The 13,562-nt window shown below is 45.6% G+C and overlaps 1 protein-coding gene across 5 annotated transcripts; it reads right to left on the minus strand.

Annotated features, from left to right (window-relative positions):
- Positions 1-528: 528 nt before the first annotated feature.
- LOC135237133 (syntaphilin-like) lies at positions 529-12,163 on the minus strand. 5 transcript variants are annotated; one of them, XM_064303918.1, is made up of 8 exons: positions 12,015-12,163; positions 11,584-11,652; positions 6,402-6,503; positions 6,232-6,283; positions 5,518-5,634; positions 4,723-4,848; positions 4,315-4,464; positions 529-3,911 (listed from the first exon to the last, which is right to left on the minus strand). In XM_064303918.1, exons 5-8 carry the CDS (start codon positions 5,592-5,594, stop codon positions 2,654-2,656), a joined length of 1,611 nt encoding a protein of 536 aa, XP_064159988.1. In that variant the 5' UTR covers positions 5,595-5,634; positions 6,232-6,283; positions 6,402-6,503; positions 11,584-11,652; positions 12,015-12,163; the 3' UTR covers positions 529-2,653. The 5 variants fall into 5 exon arrangements, with proteins under 5 accessions (XP_064159988.1, XP_064159984.1, XP_064159986.1 ...); XM_064303914.1 differs by lacking the exon at positions 6,232-6,283; XM_064303916.1 differs by lacking the exons at positions 6,232-6,283; positions 11,584-11,652.
- Between the last annotated feature and the right edge of the window lie 1,399 nt (positions 12,164-13,562).

The following is a 13,562-nucleotide window of genomic DNA, read 5'->3' on the forward strand; positions in this document are numbered from 1 at the left end:
CATTAGTACTTTTGCAGCTGAGTGGCTGTTGATGTCTTTATTACACATTACATTAGACAGTTCCGGGGTGTGTTGACGGCCCAGGAATGTTGACTCCATTGTGTTGTTGGTGAGGTGACATTCAACTAGTTTGAGGTATTACGGGCCGCAGTATGAAGGGTGGAGCTCGTGATTTTACTGCCATCTTATTTGCCATACGTGCAACATTATGCAGCCTGTCATTCAGGCCGGTCCTGTTTTAAAACGTCCACGTTACATTTTCTGTGTCCTCATAAACGTGGCATTGAATATACTGTATTTTTTCCTTTGTTGGCTTTTAGCATGCACTGTTCAGAACGAATTACAAGCCAAACACAAGTGCACAGATCAGGGATCAAAGTGTAGTAATTCCCTAGAAGGGGAAATTACATTCACAGGAGGTACTGCGAGTGCTAAATTGACACGTCAGCTACCATGTTGAACATTAGAGTAAGTTGTGCAAAAACATAAAGCATTAAATGAATAATGACAACCACAGGCTCTGAAAACTAGGTTTGTTGGACCTTTAATGACCACAGTAAGTCAGGACCTTGATTTTGAACAGTCATTGGAAAGGACAGCATGCTCTACAGCATAGTGCCCCCATCACTTCAATGGGGCATTGAATTTTAGTTGGTCCAGAGGGAAGAGTGTCCCCTACTGGCCCACCAACACCTCTTCCAGCACCTACTTTATTTTCACAGATGGTCTCTCAATCAAGTACTAACAAGCTCACACTTGCTTGGCATCGGCATGTGAAGCAGTAGGGCTGGCTATAACCAGAAGACAGCTTTGCAATCATTTTGCTTCCTTTAACTGGTGATTACAACCATGTCTGAAAATCAGTGTTAAAATCAATTTTAATGTCACATGGCAGTTTTGAGGAATATTTGCAATTAGAAAAAGTTGATGTAAAAAAAAAAAAAAAACGCTAAACAAGATTAATTCGTCCATACATGGTATTTATTTGTATTCTTTATTCAGTAATTTATTGTCTTCTTTACTCCACTCAATCCACCTTTGTCTTTTTTACATTGTTAATCATTCACCTATGTCTTTTTTCTTTTACAAAAACAAGGAAGGGCACACCACTGATAGTCATACTTCCACAACACATGGCTCACTGAACGGATTGTCCAAGCACAATAAAATCTAAACTGAAGTCAACCTGCAGACATTCAAGGAAACGGTTAATGTGACAAAAACAGCCATTTTAGAGTTAAATGTGAACAACATTTTAAGCTATTTACCCACAATTCACCCAGATAGTACTGTATAGCCGACTACAGACTAAATTTGCACCATTACAGCCACAAGAAATCTAATTCTATTAGCATTGCTGTTTATACGGTTTTACACAAATATGAACTGAAATAGATATTTTTCTGAAATACCATTACAAGTAAAAATATATGCCTCTGTGTGAATCTACAGACATGAAAATCAATCTGAACTTCAAGTAGTAGCCCTGCTTTGTAAAGTGAATTCTAGTGCAATCAAAGACCAAAATATACACAAAATCAAGAAGCCTTTTCTTAATTTAGGTTCATAATATTTTATATGACCATCTTAGTTGTCACATAAACGTCCAATCCAATTGGACCTTTTTGGCAAAAACAAAAAAAGCAAGCAAACAGGAACACTGGGTCATTGTGCATCTGACAACTTCCTGGGATTGTTTCAACATCCTGCAATGACATCAGTTTTTGAAATGAGAAACTTAATATTATGTTTCAAGAAACAACAGGGCTGTTGAACTGATTAACTTAAAAAACAAATCAGACAATGAATGTTCCCATAACTACAATCAAATAATTATTACAAAAAACTACAACAGCAAAAGCTTTGTCATAAACACTCAAACTTTCAAAACGTCACCATTCTCATAATCATAATTATACCTATAATCCTCCTTTTGGAGCATCCCTTTAGTTTTCTGATCAATGAAACACAAAGATCATTAACATTAGGCACCAGAAACATGCATCTTGCCCCCAAAGCTGAGTCAACAAACACACGCTGGAGTTACGAAGCTCACGGAGGGCTTTGTGATGGGGATACGCGTAAACGTGATTGTACAGTGGAAACTGCGATTGCCGAGGTGTTGTGAGGGAGAGGCTACGGCAGCACATGACCCTGGCTTTCAGTCACAGACAACAGGCAGCTGTGCCATTGCACAAACCTGACACTGAACTGTTGGCTTTCTCTATTCGTGTCCTCTGTACAGCAGTGAGATTGTGGAGGAAAATGTTCATCTGGCGCCATGCCCTCTCACTTTGCTTACTTTGGCAGCTATCTCTGACAGAAGAACGAAGGTAGTTACAGACAGACTCCTCCCGTGTATGTGATCGGAGGGAGTTACAATCAGTGTGAGAAAAACAACCATGGAGGTGTCTGTCAGTCCCACTGAGGGCTGAAGCTGAAGGGTCAGGGTTCAGAGAATGGGAGAGAGGGGCCAGTTCATATGGGAGTTATCCCTCTGTGTGTGTGTGTGTGTATGTGCGTGTATTTATACATATGTGTGTGTCACGGTGTGATTATGTACATGTGTCTGTGCATGTGCTCAGTATATGTCTGCAAATGTGCATGTGTAATGTGGAGGGAGGAGAGTTTTGGCCTTAGGGTGGAAGGTGTCTCAGATCTCAGTCCCGCCCCTCCCACTGACGGGGCCACACCCGGCCGCGCCCACACGGCGCAGGGAGTGCAGGGCGAGGGCACAGCAGCCGCGCAAGAGGGAGCCAATGTTGTACACGGGCTGGCCCTGCCTCCTTGGCCCACGGCACAGCCAGGCCACGGCCGGCACCACCGGCACTGCCACCGCCAGCAGGTCCATCAGGAAGTGGCGGCTCCAGTAGCTCTTCTGCGGGGGCGAAGCCTCCAGTCCACCCTCCGCCCCTGACTCTGCCCCTGCCCCTGCCCCTTCCTGCACCCCTTCCTCCTCCTCCGCTGCCTCCGCCACCGTCACCCTGCAGTGCTCCTCGGGGGGTCCCCCTCCTTTGGGCTGGCAGGTTTGGGGCGGGTCCTGAGCCACAGGGGGTAGGTCCACTGTGCAGGAGTCTGGAGGTGTGGTCGGTGGGGCAACCCCGTCGATAGCGGCGGTCGCTGTGGTGACGGTGTCCAGGTCCTCGCCCTCCTCAGAGATCCAGGTGGAGGACGGGCTGCAGGACTGGGATTTGGTGTGGGCGTGGCAGGGCGGCGGCAGGGCGTGGTCCGTCTGGATGGCGCGCTCGCACAGGTGGTGCAGGTACAGCTGCTGGCGGGAGAGGCAGGGCTGGCTGCTGCTGCTGGCCTGGCCCACCTGCTCCGCCCGCAGCGCCGCCTGCTCGCAGGTGCACAGCTTCTCGTAGGTGAAGGAGCGGGGCAGGGGCGCGTAGGGGTCCAGGGATGAGGGCGACGGCGGGCCCTCGTACAGCAGCGTCTCCAGCAGCAGGTCGGCCCGGCTGTCCCCGCAGGCGAAGCCGCTGTCCTGGGTCTCCTCCCCGCTCAGGCCCGGCTCCAGCCCGGTGCCGGCCGGGTCCAGCAGCGCCTCGTGGCTCAGCTTGGTGTAGGTGGAGCTGCGGGTGAGCGAGCGGGCCGGGGAGCCCCCCCAGGACCGGGACCCCCCGGGCCCCGGCGGGGCTCCGCCCCCCTGCTGGTCCTCCAGCCCGCGCAGCAGGCAGTCCAGCCTGCAGCTCTGGGCGTCAGCGTCCTGCAGGTGCTGCTGGGCCGGGCCCAGTCCCGCCTCCCTACCGCCCAGGTTGGTCCGCACCACGTCCACCACCTGCTTCAGCTGCTGGATCTCCCTCCGGGCATCCTTCAGGGCGAGCTGCGCCTCCACGCGGTGGCACTCCTCCTCGATCCAGTCCTCCTGCATGCGGGACAGCTGTGTGCGCAGCTCCTCAATCTCAGAGTCCCTGCCAGGGGCGGGGTAGGGGGTGGGGTTACGCACCTCATTTTCCCGTCATGGAGCTACTGCCTCCCACAGCCAGAGCTCAGTTAAATCACTGTGTTCACTATTATATTCACTACTGAATGTACTGTATTACATTCAGTGCATTAACCGTATAATGCATGAACTGCTACTTTAGAAAATATATATTAAAAAATTACTATTACTATTAATATTGGTCTATTAAAATTCTTAACAATCAACAGTAAGTTTAAATTTTTCAATATGCCACCAAAAATCTGCATGCATTGTAAAGGTAATTTTTGCAGTATTTATAGTAGCATTAAAATATAATGGTTGCCATAGCACACAGAGATCACAGTGCAAGCCTACAGCAAAGCAAAGGATGGGCGTGGTCAGCACCTCACCTGTCCTGCAGCCTCTCCATGTTCTCCTTGAGCCGGGCGCGCAGGTGGCGGATACACACCTCCTTCTGCTGCAGGGGGGTCAGGTACTGCTCCGGGGGGGGCGGCCGGATCCCGTGGTTATCACCGCAGGAGGTGTACTTCACGTTACGCCTGGGGGGGAGGTGGATACACCTTCATCAGTGCACACCAGAGGAGCCAAGCCAGAGCAGCAAACCAGAGAAAGCACACCAGATCAGCTATTTCTGAGGGGGTGGTGTTGGTCTCTGCTATATTCAGATATATGGTATTATGTATCTGCGCTCAATGAGTCATTTCTGTATGTTTCTGTATGTCTGGATGTTTGTCTTACCTGTGTGTGAAGTGGGAGGCTCCCTGTGAATGTGGTCTGGTTAAAGAGACATGTCTAACCTGGGTGTGGTTGGGTATGACCTGGCTGTAGGGCTGCCATCGCTGCCTTTGCAGGAGCCAGAGGTGCTGCTGCAGATAGACGCACTGCCATAGGGATCCCTGCTGCTGCATGGGGGAGCTGTCCGTCTAGAGCAGAGACAGCAGGGGAACACTCTCATGATCACAGGGCAATGCTGTCACTGTTACAGGGCAACACTGCCACTTCAACAGGGCAGTGCGTATGCCTGCCCTTCTCCCAAGAATCCGTCTGGTACTTCTAACCCATGCCACCTGTTTTCCATATTCTCCTGTCTCCTTCCCTACCCCTCTTGACTGGTGTCCCACAGGGTTCTGTGTTTGGTCCTCTCCTCTTCTCTCTTTGCACTTAATCACTTTGTCTAGTTATCTCTGCTCATGGCATGTCATATCATTGCTAGGCTGATGACACTGCTATTTTCTCATTTTCTCCACCCGAAACCTAAGATCAGGCACGTATGTCAGCATTGCTTGCTAACATGGGCAGCTGAATGCCCACCCACCAAGTTGCTTTGACTAAAACAATCTGCCAAATGACTAAATTGTAATTATAAATTGCAAGACAACATGGCCACTATAAGAGGGCAACAATGTTTGTGGAATTAGGTGGATTTAGAGTGGAATGAGGGAAGCAGGGAGAGAAAGTGAGATACATATAACAGACAGGACAATGAAGGGAGGGAAAGAAAGGGGGAGAGAGAGATATATAGATAGTAGTTTGAGAGACAGAGTGATATAAGGGGAAGAGGGAGACAGAAAGAGAGACGGAGTGATGCTAACCTCCTATGTCTCTCCGGCGATTGGTGAGGCATGTGTCCATGACTTGGGCGCATCGAGACCATGTAGCCTGTCTCCATGGGAACGCAGTCTAGCTCTATAAACCTGCAGTAGTCAAAACTGACCAGACACAGGAAACCATGAAACACAGTGAACACAAGAGTAAGGCTTAGCGATGGAGACTTATCCTGGTAACTCACAGAATGACCCAAAACCCAAGACTGAGGAGCGCTTTTGATCTTTTAGCTCATCTTATATGAACAGGACCAGACTGATGTTTCATCATTCTGAATATTCTGTTCATTGAATGTGCTAAAAGCTCAAAAGCTCTGTGTGCTGCAGGAATTACTGTACGCCATGTCACAACTGTACTTCAATCATCAGTAAAGTACTCAAGTACTTACTACAGAATCAGTGCAAATCTCCCCCTCCCACTGTACTTTGGTCTGCACCAAACCAGCCATCATTAATTGGGATGATAATTTAAGCCTCCTTAGGACAGTGGAAACAGTGATTAAACTCATGGTTAACTTGTGATTAAACTTGTACTTGAGCTGAGGATTGCAAAGAATGGGGTAATCTCCAGCATCCGTTCTTCAGGGACAGGCCAGAAAAAGAAGGGCTCATAGGAAATTTAGCTCACAGGAAGTGGGAGATTCACAAGAATTCACAGGAAGTGGGAGTCGGAAATATGAACTGACAGGAAGTAGAACTCACAGAGTACTGCTAGTAGATCAGACAGACTGAGTGAGTTCTGAAAGAAAAACCCCTGAAAAGACATTACCAAAAAAAAGTAAAAGAGAAATAGAAGTGAGAGGGTGAAGTGATTAATGAGAGAGAACAGAAATAATGAGAGAGAGAAAGAAGAGTGGGGTATGAAGGCACACCTGTGGGATCCTGAAGAGGCCTTCTGGGTAACAGGAGCAGACATGAGGGCAGACTGTCGCTCTCCTTTTCTCTTCACTGTGAGGAGTTCAACAGGAGCCAGCCTAAACATCACACACACACACACAAACAAACACACACACACCATTTTTCATGGCTAAAGTTGCAAAGACATATAACCAATACCATTTTCTGCACTATAGTGGAATAATAGAAAACAAATGTGCTCCCTAGAACCCTGAAAGAACACAGAACCAGTAGTCTACATCAGCCTAGGCATCTCTACACTAGTCCACATTCAGTTACTGTGTGTTCATTTTTATTTCTTTAAGGATTGCTTTTCTTTTTAAAATTCTTAACCTGTTCAAAATATTTTGAAGATAAAAATTTTTAAAAAAGATTTTCGATTTAACAGCCCACATGGGTTCTGATGACTGAAAATCGACAAATTGTTCACATCTCTAGTGTGATAGAGGTCTGTGAGTGGTAGAGGTGTGCGATAGAGGTGTGTGAAATATCCAAATGTGTGAGTGGTAGAGGTGTGAGTGATGGAGGTGTGTGACAGAGCTGTGTGAGCAATGGAGGTAAAGGAATAACAGGAGGACATCCTAAAGACATTGCTGCAGTTATGAGTCATCATTCCCACATGAACTCTTATGCAACAGCAACCAGGCCAAGCTGTAATCAGTCAATGTGCTTCGCTATCTCTCTCTCACACACACTCTCTCACGCTCTCGCTCTCTCTCTCACACACACACACTCTCTCACACTCTCACTCTCTCTCTCACGCTCTCTATCGCTCTCTCTCTCTCACACACACACACTCATGCTCTCGCTCTCTCTCTCTCACACACACACACTCTCTCTTTCTCTCTCAAGCTCTTGCTCTCTCTCTCTCACACACACACACTCTCTCTCTCTCTCTCTCTCTCTGAGTATGACAAAGGTCTGTTTAGCACCAGCATCAGACAGTTCATAACCCCCCCCCCAACATCACCAGACTAGAATAGCCCCGTCCCCCCATGTTCCTACACACTGAGCCTTCCCCAGGTTCAATAATGTGGCTCTACTTCCCAGCATGTAACATGCTTATTACCCCTTTGAAGAGTAGGTTTTTGGAATGTTTTTCAAAATTAATCAGTGATCTAGAACTCCATTGCTTTCAATTACCAGTAGTGATTGTTACATCAGCAATACAATGTCCAGTTACAAACATTCTAATCAGATATTTGTAATCTTACACATTGAAAAGTTAATACAGTGATTCACGACTGTTTTTAAGCTAAATCTAATGTTTGTTTGTAAAAAGCCACAATCGATTTTGCATCTCCTTTCCTCCCTCAATATACTCCTACCCATGGCCCTCAGCTCCAGAGTCCTGTGCTCTAACCCCTACTCCACACTGCTGCCCTCAGGTCCAGAGTCCTGTGCTCTGACCCCTACTCCACACTGCTGCCCTCAGGTCCAGAGTCCTGTGCTCTGACCCCTACTCCACACTGCTGCCCTCAGATCCAGAGTCCTGTGCTCTGACCCCTACTCCACACTGCTGCCCTCAGGCCCAGAGTCCTGTGCTCTAACCCCTACTCCACACTGCTGCCCTCAGGTCCAGAGTCCTGTGCTCTGACCCCTACTCCACACTGCTGCCCTCAGATCCAGAGTCCTGTGCTCTGACCCCTACTCCACACTGCTGCCCTCAGGCCCAGAGTCCTGTGCTCTGACCCCTACTCCACACTGCTGCCCTCAGATCCAGAGTCCTGTGCTCTGACCCCTACTCCACACTGCTGCCCTCAGGTCTGTAGTCCAGCGCTCAGCAGCACTATTACCAATGTCATCCTCATCATCATGACAGATAACAGAGTGCATGTGCTTGCACATGTGATTCCAGTCCAGACTCCATCAGCTCATTTCCTTTCACTAGGCATCCTTGCTCCCTGTTCCATTTCTTAAGAGAAAAAAGTAAAGATCGCAACTCACCAAACTGTATAAGAAGCAGAACACGACAAAACAAAAACAATGAAAGCCCCGAAAGAGAGGTTTTTGTGCAAGCAGCACGTGCCAACGTCAGCCCATCACTCAGTACTGTGAGAAAAAGGCCTGTACTGTAAGTACAAAAAACAGGCCCGCACAGAGAACAATCAGCAAACACAGAACAAGGAAAACACACATGCAATCTCTCTCACAAACACAGACTCATGAATATGGAAATTTACAATATATAAACATATGTCAGAAACATACAGTAGCAACCTTCATAAAATTGACCAGATATACGTCATAACCTTGATAAAATTGACTTCATATAGGCTGAGATAGCTATAGAAACCTCTATGAAAGCATACACAAGAACAGGTGAAAGCCCCGCATGTTAGCTGCAGAGATCTGACAATAGGCAGAGGCACAGAAAGACCTGCCATCGAACCCAAGATGCACGCTTTAACGTTGGACTGTGTACCACCCCCCCAACTGACTCATGGCCAACAACTGTAATTACATGGAGCTGAATAAGAGATTTTCCATCATGCACCACCCTGTCCCTGATGACAGAGGACTCGTTTACAGTATGCTGCACAGTCAGGGGAAATATCTTTGTGAGTTCAACCCAGGACAACACCACAGAAAAGCACAGCAAAGCTAGAGTACAGCCCGGTTACAGCCAAACACAGTGTAGGAAAAGTACAACTGCACAGTCTCTCTCTCTCTCTCTCACACACACACACACACAAACTATTTACTTGACTGATTGTCTGTGAGCAGGATTGATAAAGTATAGCAATACAAATTGTTTTGCTTACAGCAATATGTCACAGAAGATGATTAATGGATAGTTAATGAAGGTAGTCTATGGGTGTGTGAAAGAGATCTCACACTTACAGCAATGAGTAGGATGGCCACAGACAAAAAGAATTCAACAGAATAATCACCTTACCCAAAGTGTGAGTATGAGTCAAAGGAAGACACTTCATGTGCAGCTCAACAGGAGGACTTGGAGACATCCAATTGACCAGACTATGAGACGTGGACATGAGACATGCACAACAATGAGATGTGGATCCGTACCAACTGAACCCAGGGAAGTGCTGCCGCCAATTATGCATCATCTTGCGGGGCCACTGGCTGCAATGGCTCTGGCATGGTCAGGATTAAATCACAGATTTCTTACACCAACAACTTCTGACAGCAAGAATGGATATAGAGCCAGATGCCTTCCAGAACAAATAACTGCAAAAGGGACTTAAACCAAGAACTGCAGATAATGCCTGCAGGGGGACTCAAACAAAGAACTGCAGATAATGCCTGCAGGGGGATTCAATCCCAGGGGAACGGGGCATAAAGCAGAGGGACAAAGGCAGAAGAACAGGGAAACGAACCACCTGAGCTCCTGCAGGCGGTTAGAGGTGTGGCACTCCCTCTACTGAGTCCACCTGGCATGGTTAAATTTAATACTCATTCATGGGAATAAAGCAACATCCCACCAGGGAATCAAATCCAGTTGTATGGCTATGAGTAATGTTCATTGACCACTACACCACACTGCCACTCAGGCATGGGTGTGAAGGTGCTGGTGGGTTAGAAGGCCGGAGGTGTATCTTTGTTCAAGATAGAAGGATACTTGTGTCCTTCAATCTTGTTCCTCTTGCACTTTCATGTTACACATCTCCATCCAGCACTTATACTGCACTTGTATTGTTATCTTGATGTGGTAGTTCATCGTCATGCCTCCTAGTTTGACTTACCATAACTTTCTGGCCTAGCCTATGCTTACTGCGTGAACTGGACTTGATGTTCATGGCTATGTTACATAATGAGTATTGTACCTTATCAAACTTGTGTTTCGTAGTTGTTCCAATGACCTTCGATATGCAGTTATTGTACTTTGCTTTGGATAAAAGCATCTGCCAAATAAATGGAGAGGTGCACTTGGATAAAAGTAATGCACTGTAATGTAATATGTGGGTAGAATGTGAAGGTGTGTGTCTCAACAGGTGAGACACAAGCCCAACTCACACTCTTAAGCACTGAAACCAGCAGTCTACAAACCACTCTCCTCCTCAAAATGCAAGCACACCCAAGCCACCCTACTCATACAGAATGTTCACAGAGCTCAGAGTGTACTGGTGCAATCCCAGTGAAAACCCCCACCTCTTGTCCAAAGAATCATCCATCACTTCACCTTACCAAAACTGAGAAATCTAACACCCAAACCTAACCCACTCCCCAGAGAGTAGAATACATCATCTCTTGTACCATACAATTATCACCAAGAACTACACAACAATATGACATCAAAAACTACGGTTACTACTACTACTACTACTACTACTACTACTACTACTACTACTACTACTAATAATAATAATAATAATAATAATAATAATAATAATAAAATAAGCAGCAACAACAACAAAAATGTTATTATTATTATTATTATTATATCTGTGTATTCCTAACATGATCATGATTTGCAATAATACAGACAAATGTGAAAAGACTAATGTAGAAGAATCCCAGGAGGAGAAACTGAAGGATGATGAAGGAGACTGACAGAGAAAGACAACATGCTGTGAGGGTGATGGTTAAGTCTCCATGGAAACACGGGCAGTCTATCACCAGAATAGCTGAGCCACAGGTGTATTTTTTCTTTAAATCATGATTAGCACTGTAGACCGTATGTGCAAACGGCATGTGATTGAAAACGATGAAACACAAGACCACATGTCCCTTGATGTGATTAGATCGGTAGCGCACATAGCGGGGCGAAATCTTTGCTACAGTAGCTGGAAATCCACGAAGGCAAATTTATAAACAGATATTCAGAATTCGAAAATTTTCATGCATTGGTTTGTCTGACATTGTGCAGTCGATTTGATTACGCTGTTGTGGCATGTTGACCACATTTAAGAGTTCGCAAACAATTATCCTATCGCACCTTACAAGAAGTAGCCGAACGTAGCTTAATATCAACACGTAGGTACACTTCATCTGCGGTAAATTCTGTGCGCCGATCATACTCAATGTTCATAACGGGTTAACTACAAGCCATACGGCGCTGGCAACCGATAGACAGTGCCCTGATTTTGTAAACGACTTATCTACATCATACTGAAAATAATGTGTTCCTGTGACCTTTCCGTAACACTAAAAAACGTTTGTGCACGTATATGAGTGGTCGTATGTCAGGCTCACCTCAACCGCGAGATATCACCAAACAGGGTGCGTTTGCTAGTGGCGACAGCGCAGCATCCTCAGTCATCGCTGCAGAAACCACAACGGAAGGGACGGGATGCAACACAGCAAGCATTAAACGTAGGCTACATTCTAATTGGAAAGCAAATGCACAAGTAACCATATGTATTTATACTGTTGTGCCCGTGTGCTACTGTTGAGCGGCGTACTCTATCTTTCCGCCTTTGCAAAAAAAATTTCCATTAGTACCCGAATCTCTTGGAGATTGAGCAGAAGCTCCGTATAGGTACCCTAAATAGCCATAGCAGGAGAAAAAGGAACATACGTTCCTTGTCATATCGGAATTTCCCCAATATTTGTAGAGGTGGGATGAAACAACAAGATGGAGTAGCTGCCTAGAGAGACAATATAAAATTAAAGCCAGATTTTACCGGCACCCCCCACTGTTCCATGGTTTAGCAGACTCCCGTTTTGTGGAGTGAGTCCGCCGATGCTCCGCAGTGCGGTCAAGGGACCGATAGGCTCGTTCGTGCACAGGCTGCAAAAGATGAGCTTGTGTCGATGAAGGCAAAGCGCTTGCGGATTGCATCCGTGTCAATAAATTCGCAAGGGGGCAGTGTTTTTGCGCCGCGAGCGGGGCACCATAGAAATTGGTGTGTCAGTGTTTTCGTCTCGTTTTTTGACAGCTGATCTCACCAGAATGGTTCTACTGATTGATGTTGTGGTCAGACCCAAAAAACAGCACCCGATTTTACGCCCAGAACATTCCCAGAGTGCAGGTCCTTCAGCCCCTGCAGTAGGTCAATGGACCAGGATCAGAATGTAAAGACGCCTTCTCCTTATTTGGAAATACAAACCTAATGATTTTGATTCCATTTTACGCTATTATGATGTTCATTTGTACATTTTTTTCCCACTGGTATTTAAAAGAATGCTATCAAATACATTTTCAAAACCCAATAACATAATTTACATAATAAATCATGCACACGGTAATAGTTTAAGTTTTGCCAATCTTGTAAAATCTTGACAATCAAGGTTATATGCCAAAATTAGAATTAGAATTTCTTTATTGTCATTGTACTGGTGCATACAACGGTGCACTGCCTGAGCGGAGCTCAAATATACAAGACAAAACAAGGTAATAAAAATATAAAGATTTAAAAAAAAAAGGAATAATAAAAACTCTACATACAGCTCACATGCATGCAATCAAGTGCACACACTCTGACACACAAATTCACACACGCATACCCATTATGCCTACGATGCATCGGATAAGCACAGAATACCTGAATGCACAGAATAAATATCAGTTGCACAGAATAAATATTAGTATTGCATGGATAAATAAATATCAGTATTGCACAGAGGTATTGTACAGTATAAATATTGTCTATGGGGGGCGATCTTTCAGTGCAGAGTTCAGTGTGGTGATGGCTTTGGGGTAGAAACTGTTCGTTAATCTTGTGGTGCGTGCTTTGATGGACCTGTAGTGCTTCCCTGGTGGGTCAAATGGGTCAGTGCTGCCTGAGCACACGCAAAGTTTCACTGATTCACAGATTTTGGGGTAAATATGTTAATAATATAAAAATTTGTTAATGTTTCCAGCACTTTGCTGAATCCATGCTGTGAAGAATTCATATAGTTCTGGAGGAAAAAGAGGGTCCTACTCAGTACTAATTGGTAATAAAGTAGCATTGGACTCCAATCACCATTTTTGACCAGATACTAGACTTGGACTCCAACAACAATTTCACTTGACTTGCAGTTAAGCCAATGCTGAAATGTAAAAACAGGGTCAGCAAAAGCGGTAATATTAAGGCAGCCTATACCAGAATATCACTTATTCGACCAAGGAGAGCAGTCAAATCAAAAAGATTTATCGTTGCGAAACACAAGGCGTGGGTTGATTGCCACGGTACCTGTACTGAGAGGGAATGACTGATTGGACTAAAAAATAGGACCAATTTCCCACA

Source organism: Anguilla rostrata, chromosome 13, assembly GCF_018555375.3.
Source record: "Anguilla rostrata isolate EN2019 chromosome 13, ASM1855537v3, whole genome shotgun sequence".
Taxonomy (NCBI): Eukaryota; Metazoa; Chordata; class Actinopteri; order Anguilliformes; family Anguillidae; genus Anguilla; species Anguilla rostrata.